The sequence below is a fragment of the Cariama cristata genome, unplaced genomic scaffold (assembly GCF_000690535.1).
Source record: "Cariama cristata isolate BGI_N322 unplaced genomic scaffold, ASM69053v1 scaffold3376, whole genome shotgun sequence".
NCBI lineage: Eukaryota > Metazoa > Chordata > Aves > Cariamiformes > Cariamidae > Cariama > Cariama cristata.
Genome location: NW_009620203.1, coordinates 688 through 25,180, shown reverse-complemented (window position 1 = coordinate 25,180; position 24,493 = coordinate 688). Strand labels below are relative to the sequence as shown.

The 24,493-nt window shown below is 35.6% G+C and overlaps 1 protein-coding gene across 2 annotated transcripts in view; it reads right to left on the bottom strand.

Annotated features, from left to right (window-relative positions):
- Positions 1–24,142, bottom strand: part of WAC (WW domain containing adaptor with coiled-coil) — a 61,178-nt gene extending 37,036 nt beyond the window's left edge. Inside the window, exons 1-2 of one of the 2 annotated variants that reach the window (XM_009701521.1) lie at positions 23,950–24,142; positions 639–745 (exon numbers count right to left, since the gene is read on the bottom strand). In XM_009701521.1, coding sequence (XP_009699823.1) covers positions 639–745; positions 23,950–24,088 — 246 coding nt within the window. In that variant the 5' untranslated portion in view covers positions 24,089–24,142. The remainder of the gene's footprint in view (positions 1–638; positions 746–23,949) is intronic. The other variant, XM_009701522.1, reaches the window with a different exon arrangement.
- Positions 24,143–24,493: the final 351 nt, after the last annotated feature.

Sequence of the window (24,493 nt, the reverse complement as noted above, 5' to 3'; positions counted from 1 at the left end):
ATCTCTAAATGCCCGTTTCATTTTGATAGTTTAAAGATGTGATCACTATGCTCCTGTTGCATTCTGCAATAGTTTCCTATGTTTTATTCCAATCAACCCTGAAACAAATTCTAATAGTATGTTTAGTGGGATACAGTAATATCAATAGCGATAACATTAGTTTTCTGCACCTTACAACTTTCTCAAAAATTATTAATTATCTTCAAAATTTCTCTATACTTCACAAATTTATTCTGTTTTCAGTGCAGTTTTTAACACACACCATAAAACTTGGATAATAAAGTGCCTAAAATTCACAATGTGTAATGCATCTCAAATAAGTAAAATCATCCTGTCCTCTCCAGACTTACCAACAAAGTTAACGGAAAATATTTTTCTCTATTATCTACTTCATTTAAATAATCTAGTGTTTTAAAATTCAAGACAGTACCTTGAAGCTCTAATGATTATCAATTAGAATAGTTTTACAACATATAACAACTGCAGCTTGGATTTAGAGCATTTACCAAATAAAAACTGATGCTGGAAAAATAAATGAAGCAGCTAACGTACATGCAGCCTGTTCTAGACAAAATGATGAAAATACAGTGTGTATGAATGGGGTGATATAGGGATGAATATCAATCACAAATACTCACTGCATCAGAAGTTTTGCTTGGATTATTGCTGGGATTAGAAGAATGTGAATTTGAACTATGAAGAGCACTGTGGTTATGTGAATTTTCTTGTGGAGAGTAACTGGTCCCTAAAAGAAAAAAAGAAAGACTGTTCACCATGAATGTTTTCCAAGAAATCAACCATCTGCATTCTAAGGAAGTGGAAGGGAAAAGGAGAGGGGAGAAGGCAAGTGGACAACAGCATAGCTCAGATGCAGAAGTATTTCAGGAGACCATACATGTAGTTCTTTTTCACACAGCGTAAAGCTCACTTTGCCTTTCTAGTTACAATAATGCAGTATGTCCCTTCACTAGTCTTACTCTCAAACTTCATTCCACTATAAACAAGTAGCCTTTACATTTTTTCATGGTTGGAGGAGTCCTAACATGTCAATTCAGAAATTAAGGACATTTTGTCCCCAATATTAAGTCAGAAAGTTTAAATAGGTTTATGAACAGCCTACACAGATACACAAAATTAGGTTTTAAATTCACTGGAGCAATGCTGTTTTCTTAACCCTCTTGAGACTACTTGTAACTGGTTCTAGGTAACTACTTCTGTTTATACATACAGATTAATTTAATCTTCCTGCACCTCAGTCTCTGCAATATAGGTATTAACATCTAGAATACCAAAACCAGCATTTCCCAAACCACCACCTGCTTCTGGCCTCCCTAACAACCACTTCTCAAAGTAACCCAGTTTTCTTCCTCGCTGTGAAAACACTTGAACACAAAAGAACAGCTGGGAAATGAGAAGGGAGATAATTCTCAACACCTTTTACATCTACATTCGTGCCTAAGACCAATTACACTTGAACAGTTCTAAGCACAATTAAACAAGGCCATCCATTAAACCCTTAGCAATCTTATTTTAAATCTCCTGGTCTTAAGGCCTCCCATTCCTCAAAAAATTTCTAAGCAAGGAAAAACTCTTTCATTCTTCTTTGTATGATTTCCTCTTCCTAAGTTTTAAGTAATTCACATAAATCACACCAAACTAAGAAAAATAATTTTCTTACACATTTCAGGGAAAAAACTAGATATTCCAAATACAACACTCTCCCTGCCTTTATTTTTCCTTCGCCTACTGAGAAGTTACTAAATACTCAGGGATACTACATTAGGTATCAGTAGCTTCACATACTGTATAGTGATCTGAACGCGAAGTCACAGTGCTTCGCAAATGGCAAAGACTGTATCTTACGGGCAACTACAACAAAGAACAGTCCACTAATAGTGGACTGAGAGGTGGAAGTGAATGGAGCCATTAAAATAAATTTTTTTAAGTCTTCTGAGAGCCACACATGCAGAAGATCACTCAATGATACATCATGGTGCAGAATGGGAGAGATTATAATGCAAATTCTATCTTCTGAGCCTTCTGACACAAGCATTGACAAAATTACTATTTCAGACTTCCTCTCTGTCTCTAACCCTGCAGGTTAGAAAAACAGTCCATCACAAAAACCTAGAGGTACACCATGACTAATCTGTTTATTACCCTACAAAGGTTAAAGGTTGATTTGCACATGCATGAGTTACTGCAACCTGAACCATCAGTAGCTCCAAACTTTTTCTTATGCTATTTTGCCTAAAGTGGTATGCGATTCTCTTGTGATGCACACGAAAAACAACAAAAAACTTGAGATTCTAGTGAATGATGTGACTTTACATGTTATGTACATTAGAAAATTCCAGATTTAAGACTTTAATATACATTTATAAAAACAGACATTTAATTCCCCTAAATGTATGCAAGAAGTATAATTACAAGACTGCACTCCTCAATCAGTCACACTGTTAGTTTTTTTTTCCCTTTTTTTACACACTGATAATCGCATGAGGTAGCTGTTTAATATTTTCGTATTAACCATTCTGTTAACTGTCTGTATTTATTTACTACACCCTTCCCAAACTCAACCAAGATAAAATCATTAAAATTTCTTCATGTATTTCTGTATGTTGCTTAAAGCAGACATATTAGTTCATTTCTACTATGAGGTAAAACCATCTCCCTTTTTAAAGGAAAAAACAAGACGAAAATTTACCAGATGGCTTGTTTGAACAGTTTGATATTAGTCACTTGAAAACTTCAGAAAACACCAATGTAGTTAATTTACTGTAATCCCATACCACGGATGCAGTAACATTACACTTTGTTCAGCGTTCTCAAGATGCTGGTGATTTTTAAATACTGTAGTGGTCTAAATACACCACTACAGTGAATCTAATCCAACATGCATTTTCCAAACATGAATAAGAGTCAACAACGTACATATTAAATGAATAACATCCTTTAAAGCAAATTCTATCCAACCCATAAACAAACCCCTCAAACTCACTGAGCAGACTTTCAGCCCCCACGTGGTCTAACAGCTCAGCAGCATCCCCCCACCATTTCACATTCTTCTCTGCCGCCCTGGTTCCCAGCCCCAGTACTGAGTCACAAAGCACCTCTGAGTGAGTATCAGCCGCTGCAGCAGTCTCACCCACCTACAGCTGATAGTAGAAACACCCACTATGCGGCAGTTTCTTCATAAGGAGCCCCTGGGCCTCTCCACGCTCAGCTGCAGTCCTCCTAGCAGAACTCCCAGGCTGCACACCCAGGCTTGCCCTGAATCAGGGATCCTGCCCTACCTGAGCTGGCCTCGGCTGCATAAAAACTGATCATGGCTGCTTCAGCAATATCAATTGCCTCCGGTTGCCAGGACAAGCTATGTGAGCTTTTACAAGGGCCAACCATAAATACATACCCAATGGTGCCTAGGACAACTACACAGTGTAATTACAGGTGCCGGTTCACCCCCACACCTCCATTTTATTTTATGCGTAATACTGCTTTACATTTGGATCAGTACCCGAGCTTCAAGAGAACGAGTACAGGAAAGGGCTGCCAAACCTATGTTTGCTGTTGGGAAACTTCCAAGACCAAAGCAGATGACACACCAGAGAACCAAGTTTTAGGCACTTCAGACAAGTTAAGGGCTTAAAGATCATATGTAAACACCAAAACTGTATCACCAAATTAACCACATAAAACCTTGCTGCCTTAATATAAAAAGGTACATACCTGCATAGTAGTCACCTAGGAATTCTCAACAACCTAGCCAAGCAAGCATTGTCAACTCAGGTTGCCAGGGAAAGTTGCTAAAGATCTTTAAAAAGGCCACCAAGTTAAAATGGCATGAAGAGAGCAATCCGCAAGTGTAAGTCTACCTCTAAAAAGAAGAGGGGTTCCCCTTACTTACATGCTAGCTTTCACCATTAGCAAAACCTAACCCTGAGCCATTTTAAAGCGGCTGTGACTTGCAGTCAGCTCTGTGTCTCCCAGCTGCATGCCTGGCAAAGCAGATCATGCGAATAGGATCACTAAGATTAATCCATATCAAAGAAACAGGCCTGATAAGGTAGACAGAACACTAAAGTCCCTTGAGACATTCCCTTACAGCAATTCTCATGCTTTCCTCTTACAGTTAGATCTTCCTTACTAGTCCCACTTCCTTCAAGAAAGAGGGACAAGACGACTTCTTTTAAAATGCTTATTAGCACACTTTAAGATTTAGCAATTGTGAGTACACATCTTTGATGCACCATAGGGAAATTCATATTATGTTACAAATCCTCCAATTCAGTTACAGAACTCCCCATGGAAATGTTTACTGCACCATCACTGTGACCTTCCTCAGCTTAATCATTATTTTGGAAGCAGTTAAATCTGGAAAGAGCTATTCCTAACTGGAAGATGGCCAAGAAGGGCATCAGCACTACAGTTACATAAAGCTGTAGGGGACGCAACCGTGGGAGCAAGCCTTCACTAACACTCTCTAGTGATGAACAGGTCACAGGACAGGTCAGAGTCAAGGTTAAATTATCGTAACTGTCTTCAGGTCTTTCAAATAAAAATCACGTCTTCCTCACTTATGTATGAAAATCAGCAGAAAGCACAAAAAGCTTTGGTTCTGGGAACCAATTCAAGAACCAGGCTGTGACTTAATGCCTACTACAGATTTGAGATTCTGCCATGCCAGGGCTCACTTTAACATTTTTGTATGTAGTTTCCAGATCCAAACGACTGAATTCAAGACAGTCTGAACTGCAACAAGAGTTCAATACTACGCTGGACTTGGAAAACAGATGTAACATAGGGTGAAATAAGAATATTCCATTTTGCAACACAGTCAACTTTCTCTAGTAATTATCATATTTTATTAACATCTCCATTAACACCAACTCTGTGAAATTAAGAAAAATTGAAATTCTGAGTTAGCCGAGGATTAGACTGCTCTAATAAAGCAACTGATTTCTCTCCCTTCTCCCCTACCATCTTTCAAGAACAAGCTGAAACTCTTCCTGTTCCAAAACCTATACACCTATACTAGCAACTGCAGCATCCATTTGTAACCAGCTAAAATAAATTTTCTTGCTACTTGATTAGAAAAGTCAAACAATCACACAGTGTCATAAACATAAAATCTCCAACTGAAATGCACAAATTGGAACACTGAGACACATTAGTGTTATCTTCAGAAGATAATCTACAATCCAGACCAGCAAACAGTAAAAAAAAAAAAAAAAAAAAGCTATTTTTCATCCTCTTCAAACAAATGTACACTGAGAAATTAAGACCGTAAACAAGTTCACACATCTCCACTCACACCCAAGATTTTAGCCAGGCATAAATTGTAAAATTACAGTAGCTGCAGTAGTATAATGTTGCACTATACAATAGTTAACTTTATACAATCCAACACAGATAGAGCATTTATGTTTCCTTTTCAGTCAGACAAATACCTTGTTAATATCCTAACTCTCCTTTTTGTCCATAATAAAAAGTGTCAGTGCAGATAATATAAAGGAAAATTTACAAATTCTCACCAGCTGGGCAGGAAGCACAAAAAATGCTCCCTAGCACTAATGAGTGCTGTAACTAGAACTCAAAAGCAGTCCGCCCCTTCATTCCCTCCAGAGGGAACAGGCATTCAGGAAAGGCTCTAGGAGAGTCTTCTTTTCTGTGCCCACAAACCAGGCATATGGAAAGAAACACTGGGCAGCAGAAAAGCAAGGAAGTTCATTCCACTTGTTTCAATTCCATACATACTGTTCTGACTCCACGTTCCACGTCTTAGCTAATATGCAATCAAATTCATTAAACTAGAGACAATATTAGAACCTGAACTTCCTCAACAGAACAAATACTGTCCAACTGACAGACACTGATTATTTGTTAACAGAGAAAACTTAACAGCAAGATAGTTATTCCCATAAAATATCACTACCATAAACTAATTAAGACTTGTTTAAACAGAAACTTATCTAGGATAAGCCTAAATTAAAATCTCTAAAGTGTGTTTCAACTGACATCTTTGTTACTTCAATGCACATTTTTGTGCAGAACACTTAAAAGTTCTGCATATGGGAGGAAAAAAAGTAACACAATAGGAACACAATACCCAACATCTCAGCAGTAACTGAAAAGCCTATCACGGCCAGTTTTATTTGCCACATGTAAAGGCAGTAAGACAAAACACAATTTTTCTTCACTGCATTTTTATGTGGCCTGCTGTGTTGAAATAAAATATGGCTGCCTTCCATAGGCAACTAAAAGCATAAAAACTTGCAATTTTTCTAGCAGAGCAATGGCCTCAGAGAATACACCAACTGCGCCCTAACATTTTCCAGAAATTCCTAACATACTAAATTGAATGTACAGTGCTCTGCCAAAAGAAAGAAAATCTAGTCTGATGACTGTACTGCCCAACTGCCCAATTACATACTCATTATGCTCCCCCAAAATAAATGTTTTATACCAGTCAACAAGTAGCTATACAACAAGCTTACAAAGCCTCATTTCCTCTCCTGCCCTCATCTCTTACCATACCACATATCCAGGAGAGCAAAGTCTGTGCTGTTTTGTAATGTCTGATTCACAGGATAATTGTCCCAATGTAAACAAGTTTTCATTTTTTTTCTCTCCAAGTTACCATTCACACAAAATTTCATGGAAATTAGTCCAAAATGTTAGTATAAACAGACGAAGAGTCGCACATACATGGAGCGGGACAAATGACCAACAAAAGATGAAAATGATACCGTAAGCATACAGTTTTCTTCATAATATAATTTTTCTTCTAAAATGGTAGTAAGAAAATGACAAGTCAAGAAGGAAAAGCCAGGAGCAGTAAACTAATGAAAGTCAAGGACTCATATTGTTTTACTAACGTGATACTCAAAGAATGCCAAGATATTACTGATTATTAAAATGAAAAAAATTAGCTTCAAATTTTATCTTACACCTTGCATAACATAACAGTAGTTTGCCATTTTGCTGTCTTCTGCTTACATTTTTATTTTTAATTAGATCTGCTCAATTTATGCAGAAACTGAAGTTTAATTTTCGGGCAACAGTGTGAACTGCTCTAGAAAGAAAAACAGTTATCTGTCCATCAAAAAGGGAAGCAAAAGGCAGTAATAAAACTGCTCAAATTAAATTCAAACTTCTGAATTCTCACCCAACAATTCAGTGATTTACTACTCCAGCAGCTAACAGACAGACTGTTTTCCTAGGGTTGGACTTCAGTTTAAATGGATGTAACAGCTTGGATTGTCCTCACTGCTAGAAGAGATATAAAATTACTTTTGTCCAAACATCCCCTTCTAGTTTGCCCTTTTCCTTGCTACAGCTACAGCAAAATAGTTAAATAATTTTGGGGTTGTTTTCTTCCTCCCCTCAGCCCACCTCCCTATCAGCAAGAAACAACTTTTCAACTTACACATAACTTGGAAAATTATCAGGTTCACTGAACAAGGTCCACTGAATCCACTGAGTTTCTGGAAAATCCAATATTCAAATGTCCCAAGTCATATCCTCCAAAAAAGCCTACAGGATGAAACATGCATTTCCGCCGCACTCTAGACAAATCCCTATCAACTTTCTTCTTCAAAGAAAACCAGTATATTGGCAGTTCTCCTGATCTCTCAACTATTAAAACAAAAATAAGCTAAAGATTGGACAAATCATTTTACTGTCACCTGTAAAAATGTTTACTCTTTATTTCCGAACGGCAGTAGGCAGCATCATTTGAAAGAATTTGCCTGTTTCTCCCAAATTAAGGGAAGTTCCAACCAGCTTCTAAACCTTTCCGATAAGATTCAAAGGTTACCAAGTACATACTTTTAAACAAATTGAAACCTACAAGTTGCATTTATGTGAAATTACGAACTATAGGTGGACAATAAATTCTTCAGATTTACATTCGCTACTTCCTTCCTTTGGGTTCAGGTCATCTAATAAAAACAAAAAATGCTAGCAACATCCTCAACACTGCTTAACATCTCTAAGGCGCCTACTTTATTTGAGATCAATTGACTTGAAAAAGCAGCTTAAACAATTTTACCCATGGAAAATACAAAAAAGTACCATGAACTTCAGCAGTCATATTCCTAACTCTCTAGCTCATGAGCCCAGATGATCTCAATGTGTTAAAAAACAAACTCCTTTCCACAGCATCATTGATGACAGTCAATTTTAAAGCCTTTTTAATCTTGCAACACTTATTAATGTGATGACATTTGTATTAAGTGGAGTGGGACATTCCTCTCAAAAGAAACTAGAGGTAGTTGAGAATAAAGCCAAACGATGCTTTCAGTCTTGACTGTAGCTCAGAAAACATTTACATTTCTAATACAGCGTAAGAGAGTGCACAAGAGAGGTTCTTCTGTCCTCAAATAAGAGCGTCATACAGAAAGAGGCTTTTTAATTATTATGGCATGCAAAACAAGAAGTGTTAAACTGACAGCCAGAATCCTTACCACGAATAATGTTATCTTAACTCCAGCGTGGATCAGCACAGCACATGGGCAATACACTGAATTTCCCCCTTCCAAGCCCTCTCCAGCAATACACCATGAAACTCAAATGAAGAGCCCTCCCATGAACATACCATAATACTAAGAGATTCAAGTTTGGTAATGGAAGCCTAACAGCACCGCAACGATGCACTATCCTACCTCAGGCAACAATACTTCCACAATCCTGATCAACTCAGAGTAAGCAGAAGACTGCCTCTCATTCATGCCTCAGATTGATCTAATACCTCCTCAAAAGATAACAACTCCACTAAATAAATACAGCAAGAAAGGTGTGAACGGGATTTCAGGTTATGTCAAATAATGTATATTAAGGTCATAAGTAGAAACTAAGGTTAAGGCTAAGCACCTGATAATAAGCAGTTACCACAAAGACGGAGAAACTGTTCACTTTAATAGAAAACAGTGTGTGTAAAAGTATATTCAGCGCACGTCACGAAGAACCATTTCATTTCTGTCAGATCCTCTGAATACTTCTGCAGTCACTGATACACATTAAATGTCAGTAGATAATTGCATTTTTGCAAAGTTTTTCTCTTGAAACCCAAGAAAAAGAAAAATTAGAGAACTCAAGACATTTCTAAAGAATATGAGTACTCTGGGGTATTTTTAAATCATTACCAACAGGCACAGGCTCAAATGCTTTCTGAAAACTAGGTTTAAGGGTTACTAAAACTGGATGAACAAATCCCTTAACATTGGGGGTGCGTGTGTCACAATTTTTACTTTTCATTCAAGGAGCTTCCCAAAGAGCATAAAACAAGTACTTTGGAAGAAACAACATACACCTCAGTGATGCAAGATGGAATATGCTCAAGTGCAGATACTTTCTAAAAACTCGGTATTGTTTTAAGATTACAAACAGTACAGTAATACTAAGAAATACTGATACACCATAAACTGGCTGTCACTGACAGAAGTTTGAATAGTCAGGGGTTGTGCAAAACAATTTCTGCTTACAAAGGAGGGGGAAAAAAAAAAAAAGGTAGCAGCCACAACACAGCTCTGAGACTACTCCTTTTTCTATGATCAACAGCACATTAGCACTCCCACTAGGAAGCTCCAACCAATTCAGCAAGGTATGACAACTTAATCTCCCTGACAAAATCCTCTGAGCAAGAATAAGATTAAATACGAACAAGGCCATGTTGTTCAGCAACTCTCAATTTTCTTCTAAGGTTTTGGGGATAGTTTCCTGGGGACAAAGTACTTCAAGCAGAAGATTCTGTCAAGGCAGTATTATTTACAAATTAATTTGCAGGAAAGTTTCCATTACTCAGTTTAAAATAAGGAAGATGAAGTTGCAGCTTTTTCTGAACATAGGTAGTGCTATGCAGCGACAAACACTTGCAACCTTAATCCCATCTTAAAAGTTTCCTTCATTTTACTTGGGCGTGCGCCATTCAGAATCAGCAACTCTGTAAGTATATGGTGGTATAGAAAGATTAAAAAAGGAGTCTATTACAAAACACTACTGCAATCCTGCAAAAAGGTTAGTCATAGACATAACCATGACACTTATATCCTTAATAAAAATGCTGTGGCAGAATAAAAGCCTACCACATTAGAAGAAAAAAAAGGCACGAACAAAAAAAGGCACTGTGTATCTCCCTTCTTGAATGTGTCCTAAAAAAATTAACTGTAAGTCAGACTATCTCAAACTTGTACCTCAAGATACATCAAATTTGACTACCCTCCAAAGACATACAGAATTTTGTCTCAGTTCTATTTTTATTTTGTAGGCTAACACAAGAAAGCCTTATTCAGCCTCCAGTTACTTAATAACCGTATGTGACAAGAATCAAACTCCACTTCAATACAAGATCACTGCTTAAGTGCTATTAATATTTGTCAGTTGAAGAGAGTTTTGCTTCTCTTCCAAGACTACGGCAATGTCCATGAAATTTTTAATAACTCTCCACAAATGAGCAAGCCAACTTGAAAATACTTAGTATTAGAAGCAGCAATTGCTCAATAAACTTTTACATGATAACTTGTGAAATGATTAGGCTTAGACAAACTACTCTTGCAGTTCAGGACATGCTATGTCACACGTGTATTTATTACAGTATAGATATGCAACCAGTATAAGGATTTTAATTTTATGCTTATTTAATCTTCAGCTGGGAATTGTTTTTAAAAAGAAGAGATGCTAATAACATTCTGAAAGAAACAAGTCAAATCAATTTCTGCTGCATAGAAGTCCTTCACAAAAAAAAAGGAATGCTGGCCTTTGTTCGGGGTGGGAGGGGAGGCAGCACGCAAGCACTGACCTAAGAATTTATATATATAGTGTTGTGGTTTTAATATGATAGATTCACAGCTTTAGTTTCAGGCTGGATGTTTAGCTCAGCTCAATAAAGGTATCACGCAATAGGGTTTTCAAATATCTAAAGCACAGTAAATGACAAGACAATTCTTCCCTCTTCCCATTAAGTAATTCTTAAATATATACTTAAAATTCAACTGGTCTTTCTTGGAATTTCCTTACTACAGGAAAATATTCCTCTCCACAAAAGCTAAAGTTATGTTTACAAATTGAAAACCTATTTTAGGACTGTCTGGTTGCCTAAGTGTCTCATTTTATTTCCTCAGTTAAGTAAACACTCTCAAAAGGACTACAGAGAGATTGCAATCATTAGTATAGGCAGTGTTTTGCCAGTAAAAGAGGTGAACTTTACACTACTTGAATTCTAAGAGGATCATATTATTTCTTATATTAAATCAAGCAGAAATAGTATTCTTTCAAAGAAATGAGTGATTTTGAAAATTAAGTCTGTGTTAACATGTCAGTGGCAGGTGTCTGAATGAGTAAACTACTCAAACTACTTAACTAGAAGAGATCTGAACTCCCGTTGATGTTATTCAAGGGGGACACCTGATGTGAACACATCATCATCCCAAAGAACATAATTATGTGAAATAAACACAGAAGAAAAAAAATAGGTAAAGCACATTAACTAATTTGTACAGAATAGTTTATGCACAAATATACATTGTTTTTAATTACATGCTTTAATTAAAAAAAGTATTCTTTGGGTTTTTCCAGATTTAGGAGTGAATAGGTATGTCTGAAACATAATAAATGAGATTAGCAGGACAGATCATAATTTTCTTTCCCCACTTTTGCTACTGATAGATATGAACAATTTATAACTCTGTTACTCTAATAAACTCAGTAACAAATTTATCTAGGAAAGCACTGAGGAAGACTGTTATTTTGGAGGACATAAATGAGCATTCTATTTAAGAAATCTAGGAAACCAAGGGAGAGGAACTAATCTGTGTAACTAGGATGGAGCCGTAAATATTGCTTCTTAAAAACATTTTCAGAAAGCCCGACATGCCTAAATAGAGCAGATTTCTATGATAATATGGTGAAATACAGAATGTTTCTCTTCAAAAAAAAGATTAAAAAACCAACATTAATCTTACCAGAGATCCTGAAATTCTTACAGCAACAGACGTAATAGGTTTGAGAAAGGGGCAGGAGGAACTTTTGAAAAGTCTAACTATGCTGACATCTTTTTCATAAGAAAGCGCCAATACTGGCAATTTAACACAATAACTTAGTTTGAATCTAGTAAAATCTAACAGTAACAAGCCCATTACTATAGACATTTTTTCAAACTATGTTTTCTTTTAACAGACAGGCTGATCTTCAGATTCCTGGAATAAGCACATTAAAGAGCACTATTGTCAAAACCAAAATCACTGAAATCTTTTCAAATCTTTAGGTATAGTTACAGAATAAATTCGAAGCTCTTACTTCACTAAAACAGGCCAGAAATTATTCAAGTTTTTACTAAAAAAAGTATATTTTAACAAACATTTTAAGCATTAGCTGATTGCATTTTGCTTGTGCAGAAATTAATGTGCATGTTCACAGTTTATCTTTTCATAAGCTTTCCTCTGTTAGGCAGCTTCTCAGACAAAACAACTGTACAGAGCAATGACAGTGCCAGTTCTGAAGTACACTCCTCAACGAAAAATAGCAAGTAGTAGTAAATGCAGGATGCATGGTATTTGGGATTAAAAAACACATACAAAGATGACACGGTTAAATACATTTTCTTCCTCTTAATTTATCAAAGTGATTCAACATCATTGCCCTTTCTGGACTTGCTACGTGTCCCACAAAAAAGAAACCAAACAACCCAAACGCACAAAAAACCCAAACAAAAGACAACAACCCACACTGGTTGTTATAGTAGGAATTTCCTGAGCCACAAAATCATATGCCTTCAACCACTGCCTCCTAAAACCAGAAAAGGTATGAACTGATCAAACACACGCAGTTAACATTTTCTAATCAAATACATAAATATATGAAATGACACAATGTTTCATAGCATACAGCTTTTACTGCATTTTTTAAAAACAAGTATCACAGACTTTTAAAAAATAGGAAAATGTAATTTTAAACATAACTTCAAAATTTCTTTGTATTTTCTCCCCAGTAAGAAGCTGTACTAGTTCAACCATGATCAGACTTTATTATTATTATTACTATTCTTCAAAATGTTAGTAAAGTTACTGCAAAAAGGATCTGTGACCAATTTCCATTCAATATTGGCTTATTTAAGATTTAAATAAAACTGGTTTAATCTTTATATAAGCAGAAGTAACCTAAGTTTAACCTGCTTCTCATCTCATCCTGTACCCATCTTAGTCTCTCAGCCCAGATCTGTTCCTCACATTCACAGCCAAAACTGCATCTAAGGATGGGAATCAGAAAAATGGATAGCAAGGAACCAGATGTCACTGTCAAGCCCTCGTCCTCTGTCCAATTAGCCTCTCTGCTTCCTGTATCATCACAAAGAATTACAAGAAAAATATCCAGATAGGTCAGCGGACTTCATATGCAGGCAAGAAAAAAAAACCTGACTACGGTTTCATTCGGTTAATTTACTGTGTAGCTTGACTTTATTACCTTACATATTTGAAAGCTGTCCTGGCAAAGACTGTTGACTATTTAAAGGAAAGCATTATTTAATAAATGTTACAAGTTCTTTCTGCCTATAACAGAGCTCTTCAAGAAGTTCTGCAAGACACAGTAACAATTTCTGTTGAGTGAAGACTATCAGAATTCAGAAGAAAATAGATTCTGAATCTGTTTTAATTCTCAGTACACTTGAACGAAAATCTTAACTGTAGTAAATAAGAAGAAAAGATGTGGAAACAGAAACAATAGAATTTGATAAACCTAAACCAGCTTTTAAATGTAATCCCATACCTTTTTTTTGGGGAAAACAAAAAGGAGAATTTTAGCTTCATTATTTTCTAAATTCACTTCACACTATCCTGCACAAACATGATCTACACACAAGTTTAAGGAGCACAGCATTTCTCTATCCCAAAGAGAAATCTTTATCTACAGAAGCTATCAACTACTCTCCAAATTTCATACTAACAAATTTAATATTGAAATCAAATATATGCCAGGAAGTAGTGAGGGGGGAAGGGAAAGGAATCACTCTAAAAAGCATGCGAAATAAGCATGTCAACCTTTCTGTAGTGAGTTCTTTTGGCAAAGAAAACAAGAAATTTAAGATGAAATTTACATTCTGTTACATGCAAATTCGGCAAATCTAAACCAGCAAAGCAATTTCAAGATACTGTCCAACTAGATGAAGCTATGTAGTTACAGCCAACAAACTAAAATCCAGTTTGGTAAACATATAAGGTGAAAAACATCAAAAGCCCACATTAAAGTGGAAGTGTGCAATCACCTTTGAAGAAATATACTCTACATGCTAAGTCTGGTATAAATTATACTGAACTGTAGATAAATTTTGAACAATTGAGATGGTAAGAAATTTCACAGATCAGATCATGTAGATTATATTCAATCCTAAAAAGTTTTTAGGATAGCTGCTCCTCAAAAACAAACAAACAAAAAAGCATGCACTGATAAAGCACACAAAACTTAAAACTGTACCAGTGCAGCAGGCACCTGCAAGCACCGAATTCTACTGCCAATAGATCCAACATAGCTCCACCTGACTCCACAACAGCACTCAAAACAACATATTCTCAAAGACAGAAAATCCTACAATGCAATATGAAACACATTCATGGTTTCATAATCCTCATATGCCATGAGCCAAGATCAACCACTTGGGGAAAAAAAGTTATCACAGGAATGCTACTTACAAAATTAATTAACAATTTTAATCCCTTGCAATTTGAAGTCCACTAATCTACAATATTTAAACTAGAAATATTCACAATACTGTTTTATCTATCAGCGGACCTCTGATCAACCAGTTCAACTTTCTGCATGAAACAAACCTTAGAAACCTGTCTTTAAGTCAACCAGTTTCAAAACTTCCACCCCTGAAAAAATCATCACAGTAAGTCACTTCAGTTTTTACTAACATTAAAAATTGTGACAAATTGCTATTTTCTGGATATTTAGGTTAAGCTAACTAGATCTTGCACCTTTGTTTGCTACATTCAAGAACTCTTAAGTATGCCATTTCTTTTCCCTGTAATTATTAATCAAATAAACCCTTAATGTTTTCTTTGTAACTGTAAGAAGAGCTCTTCAAGTCTCTCCTCCTAATGCACGAGTTTCAATTGCAGTCATTTTCTTGCCTCTTCTCTGAAAATCTGCAGTTTTACATACTTTCTGAACTGTGAGAATCAAAACAGAGACCATATTCCAGTAGCTGTCACATTAGCACTAAGAGATAATCTCTCTAGTCCTACTTGATATTCCTCTGATCATATATCCTTTCTGGCTAACACTGCACTCAATATTTATGCTCTTAATTGTGTATGAGTTTCATGTCTGTTTTAAGAGTCATCACTCTGCACAGTATCTACTTTCTGTAAAGTCTTGCACTCCTTCCTGTAATCTCCTTCTGTAACTTTTTACGCTGTGGACCAATTTTACATGTTCCTGAAGATTAACATTTTCACTTTTGCATAACTTAGCTAGCTCTGTACTAGTGAACATTTTTTATTATTTGCCACTGAATCTCAAACTACTGATAGTGTATGAATGATCCTACAGCTTCTTCCTTGTAGACAAAAAAATGTTATTACTTAGGTCCAAGAGCAAACCTACATACATTCAAAAGAAAAAATAATTTTTAAAAATCTGCTCATTTGATGATGACAATTTTTGTACTTTTGGCACCTATCAGTTACGAGTTTTTGATCTATAAAACATAAAATGTAAACAATGTTTTCTTAGTTAAAGATCTCAAAATATTTTACTCAGTGGTTAAGAATCACCTATTTCACGTCTACCCAAGAGAGCATATCAGAGAAGTTAGTTGACATGTATCAGAAAATTAACAACAAAAGTTTAGACAGAAAAAAGACTTTTCCTGCTGCCCCTCAGACACCGGAAATTTAGCTCTGGAAACTATTTCTTCATATTTCTGACTGCCTTGTCCTTGTCATGAAGCACTTTAATACTGCATTGCATCTCTTTTTTTGAGCGGTGACTAAAGCAGGGTATTAACATTTTTACCATACCTCTGCTGTAGAAACAAAATAAGTTATGTTTTAAAATTGGAGCAGAAAAAATTACAACATTAAACTTTTACATACTTTTCCTTTGTAACTCTTCTCATTACAGTAGTCACAGTAAGGAATAGAATGATTATCCCAAAGTACCATGGGGCCTAATCAACAAAGTCTTTAGGTCTCTTGTTTTCCATTCATTTTAGAGACAATATAACACTGCTGCATGCATGGAAACATAAGTCAAGGCCACAAAAGCCTACCAGACATCTCTTAACCCATCTGATAAAAAGAACGAATAGTGAGGTCTCATCAGTCATCTGCTAAAAAATCTGTCTCCCTTTCCAGTAACTTGGAGGACAGACTTTCCAACTGGACATTATTCTTGAATATTACTTCACAAGTCTACTTCTAGTCAGTAGGCAAGTATAATCTGTGCCTTAAAACATATATCTCGCCTCACAAGCTTGAAAGTAGGGAGAAAAATTAAACACTGCCCAAGTGGAAAAGGAGGGATGCAAAAGCGTGTCTAGGAGAATTCCACGCTATTTCACTGTTTGTTTGGTTTTCTTGCTGTTGAAGGTCTGAGAAAAATCTTTCTGCAGTAGGAAGACAGGTGAATATCAGATTCAAGAAATGTCTTTGAATAATTTAGAAAGCATTTAAAACTTACAGGATCAGCAATTTATTTTAGAAGCTTACACTTCAGAAATCGACAGAGTCTTGTTCCCTAGGTATTCATTACCATAGACTTTCCACTTATTACCGATGAATTAATTTCAAAATACTGTTTCACAAAGGAACATTTCCAACAAAAATTTCAACAAACAACAATTTCAGCGTACAGTATAATTCCAAGATTATTCCCTGTGCATACAACTGCAGGCAGAAAGCTCTGATTTCAGAAAATGCATAAAATATTCAGCAAAAATTTGGTAAGCTGTAATTTCTCTGGTTAGTATTTTATTTTAGGCAAAAGTACTGAAGGGATACAAGTTCATGTCAGAATCTAGACATTAATTCCATGTATGATTAGGCTTGTGCTTTCAAATGGAAAACCACACTACTTCAGTTAAAAAAAACCTGCACAAAATGTGTAGAACAAGCAAAAGAAGCCCAGAACTAAACAGTATTCTTTTACTACTAGAAAAATATTATTGGGATAGAGGAACAGCTAATGAACTTATATGCTTTTTCTATGGTATTTTTATTGTTAAAAGCTAGGAAGCCTGTTAAAGGTCTTCAAGAAAGGAAATAGAATCTTCTAATACTGAAGTTACAGCAGGGAATGCCTGCAGTCAAGTCCAACAAAGTTTGATGACCCTTTCATAATAAGAGAGAAAACATTAAGAGGATAACAATCTTACTCAACATAGAGAAATGTTTCTCTCTTTTCAAGTGCTACATTTAAGTCCAGAAAGGATTCATTTTTACACTACAACAAACTACTGACAAAGCGTAAGCCCAGAATCATCAGTGTTGAGAACTGTCTTTCATTGCCAGTACAATTTTTTTCCTTACTGAAGAACTATATAAGGAACAATTTCTCTGTACATTGAGAGGTTCTTCCCTGGAAGCGCCTATGAAATTGTATAAAAGCCTGACTTCACAAACAAATGCAGTTAACACTGCAAGTTGGGTACCATTAAATTACTATTTTCCACACCAAAGTTATTACAGCATCACCTCCTCTCTCAGCCAAAACAGAGGCAGAGCTTTCTCTTCCAAGGTCTGCATAGTTTTAATGATACTTGACTTACTTGATACTTTATACAGAATAGCTAGAAACAGCAGGGAAAACAAATGTAAACTGTCAATAAACAGTATTTCTCCTCTTAGAAAGCAGCCATGTCCCAAACAGTGGTTAAGGAACTAATTTTAATCAGGGGCCATTAGAGAATACAGAGTAATTCCAGTAAAAAAAAATCTACATAATTTACAAATTGCTATCTTTACTATGGCCTAGCAGGAGGCAGCTCATCAGAAACTAAGAGTTTTCATTGCTTCTTTTCACCTTCAGAAAAGCAATGAAAACATACACATTTAGTAGGCTGTATATTCCATTTCTGCAAAGTCAGAGGCTAGAAGCATACGTTAAGAACGCATGATATTAAGTAAAAATCATTCCCTTCCGATTAGCTTATGTACCAAAGAGAACCAAATTTAACAAAACTTTTATTTAGCCAGTACTTTCCCTTTTCCAAAACATAAAATAAGCTTACATACAAAAGCTTACCAGGTTTAGCTATTAGACTGACTTAATTATGCTACACTTATAATCCAAAAACTAAGTTTATGAGTTCTTAAAACACTTAAAGATACGTATTTCCTTAAACAGATCAACCATAAAGGGAAACTTTCAGAGGACCTATTTACAGATCTGCATTTTATATACTAGCAAATAGAAGAAAGTAAGAATAGTAAGTGAAATTGGAAGTTCCCAATGTCAAAGTCCTAATGGTAATGGACTTTGGGAAGTGGCTGCAGCAATAGGTTACAAACAAACAGCATTGCTTATTGCCATTTGCTGCAGCTTCCATTTTGCATAAAGTCTCCCATTAATACATCTTTACTCTCACAACCTACACCAGATACTTGAACTTCATGAAAAGAAACACAGAGGACTCCACCCACCTAAATGCATAAAGACATAGCTTTTAATATGATCATATTAATATCACAATTCTTTCCTAATATTAATAATATAAAACCAGGGTTTTACATTTTCCATCCTGTGCTTTTTAAAAGCAAGCTTTGCAGCTACTTTTCAAAAGCAATTTTGAACATTAACATTCTAAACCTCAAAATTTAAAAAGCAGATACACAAGCTATATTATTTACTGTGATTCTATGATCAGATACTTTCCAATTTCTTTTCTATTGGAGATCCTCACATCAGAGTAACAAAAAAAATAAAAAAGAAAATAATTGTTATACAACGTATCCAGCAAAAACTCACTTCAGAAACATTGCTGAATACAACGAGTAAATGTAAAGCTACTTTCTGACTAAAACTTCTAAACTTTTAAAGTAAACTTAAAATTATCCCCCTCGCCCCAAACTGAATGTACTAAAACCAGTGAGACTTGAAAGCAAGCTGTTATTAAAATTAGAAAACCACAGAAATCTACTTTTTCCATCTTTTTTTTTTTTTTTTTTAATAATCCAGACAAGGCTTCCAAGAGGTGAATGGTCCTAGAAGCAATTGTATAATCAAACCGCCAAACCCCACCTCCTTTAGAGCCATCCAAACAGCCAATATTCAAGGAACAGAGGAGTAAATCACCTCTTTCACACCGGGACGTGGTGGTGGTGGTGGTATTCAAAGCATGTTTCATGGAGAGCCTACTCTCATTTGTGATCACAGACTTCTCTCATCCCAGCTTTGACCATAGAGTTACAGTGAGGAAACGGTTTTCATAGTAATGAATAATTACTTTAACATTAACAGCAGTTAATACTAACTAAATAGATAGAATTTACTCCAGCTTCTTCCTCAACTCTTTGCTATGCCTCATTACTCTCAAACTTCCCTCTTTCCACCTACCCTGCAATTTCCTCTTTCCAATGCACATTGCTCAGGCAGCTTCCACTCTCTCATACCTGCCCTAACACCCTGTTTATTTCTGACTGCTGGTCAATGATCACACTAATCTAATCAGCAGTTAGCCTCTGGTCCTCCTCTACTGCAAGGGTTGCTAAGACAGTAAAGAAAGGCGAGCTCTCTGTTTCTGGCCGTTCGCTGTCCCTTTGCTAAGAGGACTCTGAACTCCTTCAGGAACCACTAGAAACAAAGCAAGCCAACACTTTGATGACAGAAGCTCCCACCACTACTTTGATAAAACTAGGAACTCATGATTTAAAATATTCCATTCAGTCTCTAATAGCAGTAGGATTTTGAATCTTAGAACTGTATTACAGTCGGTAACAGTGGTCACTGACACTATTCTTAACTGCCAATTAAAGAAAACATGGAAAAGAAACATATTCACAAATGTTCAGTTATATTTTGGAATCTAAATATCACAACTTATAAACAAATTTTATTAAAATAGTCTACATAGCACACAATCCAGCAGAAGATCTCATGCTGTGTACATTAATGCTCTAATGCTTTCCATTTGTTGAACAATTCAGTAAGATCATGGCATGAAGCAAATATACATTTTTCGAAGTCTGTTAAACACAAATGCAGCAAAACAGTATTTTCTTCACAATAAGAAACAACTGAGTAAGAGGTGGCTTAATTGAACTTTTTTTGCACAAAGTTCTACTATGAATCTTAGTAGGCCATTCTGCTCCATACATTTAAGTAGAAACATCTTTTTCCCTTTTTTACCAAGGGTTGCATCTTGCAATTTTTACTCCTAAATAATATATATATATCCCCCTTACAGCATTCCCAAAGCAACCCTACTTATTCGACCTCTTTGTTTTCTTTCCTGTACACTAGTATCACCTCATTTATGCATAAAAGACCTACAAGGATCATCTATGCTCTCAGTCTGTCCATCCTCAAGCATAAGAATCCTCAAATTTTTGTACTTCTCTTTTTTCTTTAACGGAAACATTTTTCCACATCTACAAGGCCCTTCATAGTTCTATTCCATGTAAACAATGGTAGCTTTAAGTCCCTATTTGTTACTGTTAAGGAACTTCACACTTGAGTTGGTCTCACAAGACCCCCTAATCTCTTCAAACTCCACACTTGCCTATAGGAGCTGAACTATAAATAAGCGATGCACTGAGGAGGGTAGCTGTTCGTTATGTTTTTAATGCTTGTATGGAGACAACATCCCCACGCACAAGGACCTGTAAGCAAGAACAAAGTTACTGCAGTTTTTGCATATGCTGGATGTACAAGCACTCTTTGGAAACCAGGGATGTGACAAACACTTGCAAGTACTCTACTATGTTTAGTCCAAGGTAAAGTTGGAAGTCTCTCTCCAGAGAAACGATTGTCTCTGTACCTACTCTCTTTCCACAGACAGCATGCAGCAAGCAACTTTGAAAAACGCTTTGTCTGCACTGTTACCAGTATGGAGGGCTCACCCAAAACACACGTTTTAAAACCTTAATTGAAAGCAATGGAATTTCTTACCATGTATTACAGTTCTACAAACACAAAAGATTCTACCATGAGTATTACAAAAATAAGCTGTAACGACAAATACTTTTATACAGGTACCAAAGGTATTTACAGAGGGAGGTTCTACCATTTTCAAGTTATTAACTTTCAATCAATTTAATTATAGGTCTTACATTTTATAAAGGTACACTTAAATCTTTAAATGCCATTTAGTCAGTTGTCTTTACCACAAAAAAGTAAGCCAGTCATGACTAAATGAGTCCCAAGTATCAGCATGCTACACCAGTGAATCTTCCTGTTTCACTTCAGAGCAAAAATCACGAAGAGATACATAGGAGTATTTTTAAATATTTACTTGAAAGAGAGAGATTAGGTTAATTCCACTCTATATTCAGTAGTAATACTCCAGATTTTTGTTCTGTTTTGTTTTCTAAGAAATGAGAGAAAAAGGGATCATTTGTTTGGGACTTTAACGCAGTTTGGCAAAATAAATACTGGAGATTTTTCAATAAGGTTTGTTTTGTTAAGTTCAGCTAGATCATAAGAAGGCAGTAACATCTTTGTAGTCGTTCCAAATCAAGCACCACTGATTTTAAAATAATAAAATGCACAGTAATTAAAAAAAAACCCCAAAAACTATTTTTCCTCCCTCAGAAGAAGAAAACAAGCTAGAAAACTACAGTAGCATTAAAGCCAAGTAATACTCTTCACTCATATTGGTGATTTTATTTAATTTTTTCTTTTTCCACTTTATGTCTGTAATTGCAAAACTAAAGGAATTCTATATTAATAACAGCACCTCAGTGTAACTCAATAGACAGAAAACACGGTAAATTATTAGCTTACATCTTCTGCATATTAGGAATATGCAAATGCCCGTAATAGCACACCATTTCACCTATACTGTAACACCTACCTTCAATTCATACTGAGACGAAGATTCAGTAAATCAAAACCAAAGTTGATATCCTCCTGCTCACATCTGCTCAGCTTTGGTTTACTACATACAATACACAGGATTTAACACAACTTTGGTCATTTTGGGTATATTTTAAAAAGCTGAAACTGAGGCCAAACTAACCTTACTAACAACACAAAAAAAATCACTTCTTATTTCCATTAAATAGTACAAATGTTCATCCTTTAAAATTAGTAATTTCCCTCAGACTGTTGAAGACTACTTCCTTCTCCCGGTCTATTAACATATGATGTGCAGAGGACCACTTTCAGATCAGAATAAATGAAATTTTCCACTGTGTTAACAGCCTGGGGAAGGAGAAGGTACAGATGATAGTGTTCTTTCCACTTAAAAAAGTGCAAATAATTCATTTTCCTTCATCATTACTGTATACATCCATGCTTCAGGTCGTTCCCCAACTATTAAATCCAGCTGGACTCAGTAAGAACTTCAGAATGTCTCTCCTATCTTAAAAACAATTCCAACACACAAATAAGCAAATACAGTCCCCATATAGAGCCTCATCCTCCAGATGTTTTCTTATATGCATTACTCCCCAAAATGTAGCTCCACAGAAGCAGAAAGAATTACTGATTGTAGCAAAACTAAGCAGAATTGTAAGAGTATGTAGGATGAGTATCTTTGGACACATGAAGAGGAAATAAGAGAGGACACCTCTGTGTCCTCAAAAGTAGCACGGAATAGCAGCCTACTGGCCTTACACATGCATTTAATTCTTATATTACTATACTTATGAGTATGATCAGATATAACGAAAAATAGCGTACTAACAAAAGATGCATGTTTTTATAATCCATCTACACAATTATATCACATTATCAGTGGTCTACAGAGCCTCTGTATTAATCCAAAGAAAGAAAAACAAATAGGAATTGTATGAACACTCAGGTACCATAAACACACTTGTGGTGTGGAACGAGTATTTCCTAAAAGGTACTTACAAATATTTTCTTTATCTTACTTGAACTGCTATAACAAGTAAAACTAGTGCAGCAATAAATATATCTGTACATCACAAATTGTTAACTTTATATGGAACAAAGAAGCATTGACTTAAAGCTCAGAGTTCTCTACTTGAATACTTTATAACTTGATACAAAGATCAAACACAGTACTTACAAAACAGAAAACAAGCTTCCAAATTCAGTAAGTAACTGGGATTTTCTAAACTGCAACTGTTACCATTTTTTATTAAATGGAAAACCCTACTCTTTCCTTTTCGTAGGAAGCAGGCATAGAAAATAACACCAGTTAAAAAATACTGGGGATATTACTACTGTCTATAATATCCTGTAAAAACACAGAAGGCTGACTTGACTGTGAACGTTCTTCTCTAAGCTCCTGCCAAGCAAGGCTCTAGAAGCGCTACCTTTGAGTATCACTTTCTGATTGTTAAGAGTTCTACACAGCAGCTAAATATGAAGAAGTTTTTTTTCATTACTTACAGGGTTTAGTCTATGAAGCATGTAGCTACAAGTACAGCACCACAACATACAGTTATTAAAAAAAACCAACATCTCTAAAACAGTTAATGTCTATTGTTAGTGAAAAATCTGGAATACTACTTCATGTTATCAAATGTTGCAGTATGTCTAAAGTAAGTGAGACATACCAGTTTAAAAAAAAAAAGTTTATTTAATCTTTATAGTTACAAGAAAAACTACCATACCTGTAAAAATAAGAAAACTAGTAAGTGCTACAATGCCTAAATGATTGCTTCCAATGAAACCTGCACTTGGGTTTCGCTGCAGTCTTCCAAGCCCGGTACAATGTACATTTAGTGTAAAACTCTCATCACCTGAGTGATAACGGCTAAATTTTAATATTTATGAGAAATCAGTAACTGTTTAAATAAAGGTTAATTAAAAATAACTCACCACCATCCCTTTCTCTAACTCTGTGAGTATGCACACTTTTTGCTTTACTGTGCCCTGTGTTGTCACCGTATTTGTTTTCAGGGCTATCAGAGCGCCGCAACATTTTATTTGGTGGTGAAGGATCTGTGGTGTCTCGCATCTTGTCATGACGGTGATCACCACCACCGGGGTGACTCTTGGATGAGTACTTAAGAGCCTGTGACAGATCACAAGAGAATAGGCATTTACATTAGATATGAAGTTACAGAACTGATGTTAAAATGTTATTTCTAAATTTTAGATCTCTTTCCAAAACACTTTTTAAAGTTAATTAATTTTAATTTCCTATTTAAAAAAAATCAGCATTAGTCTTTCTAATTTTAATTACCTACATCAAAGCAACAAGTTCTGTAATTAGAACTCAAACCGTTTTCTCCCACTATTACATCCAACATAACGCTTGCTGTTAAGAAAAACCTAATTTCTCTACCTTTTCAGTAATGGACTACACACTTTCAGCCGTAAATCAGACCCAGTACTACTGTACTTTCGGGAGAAGCACAAG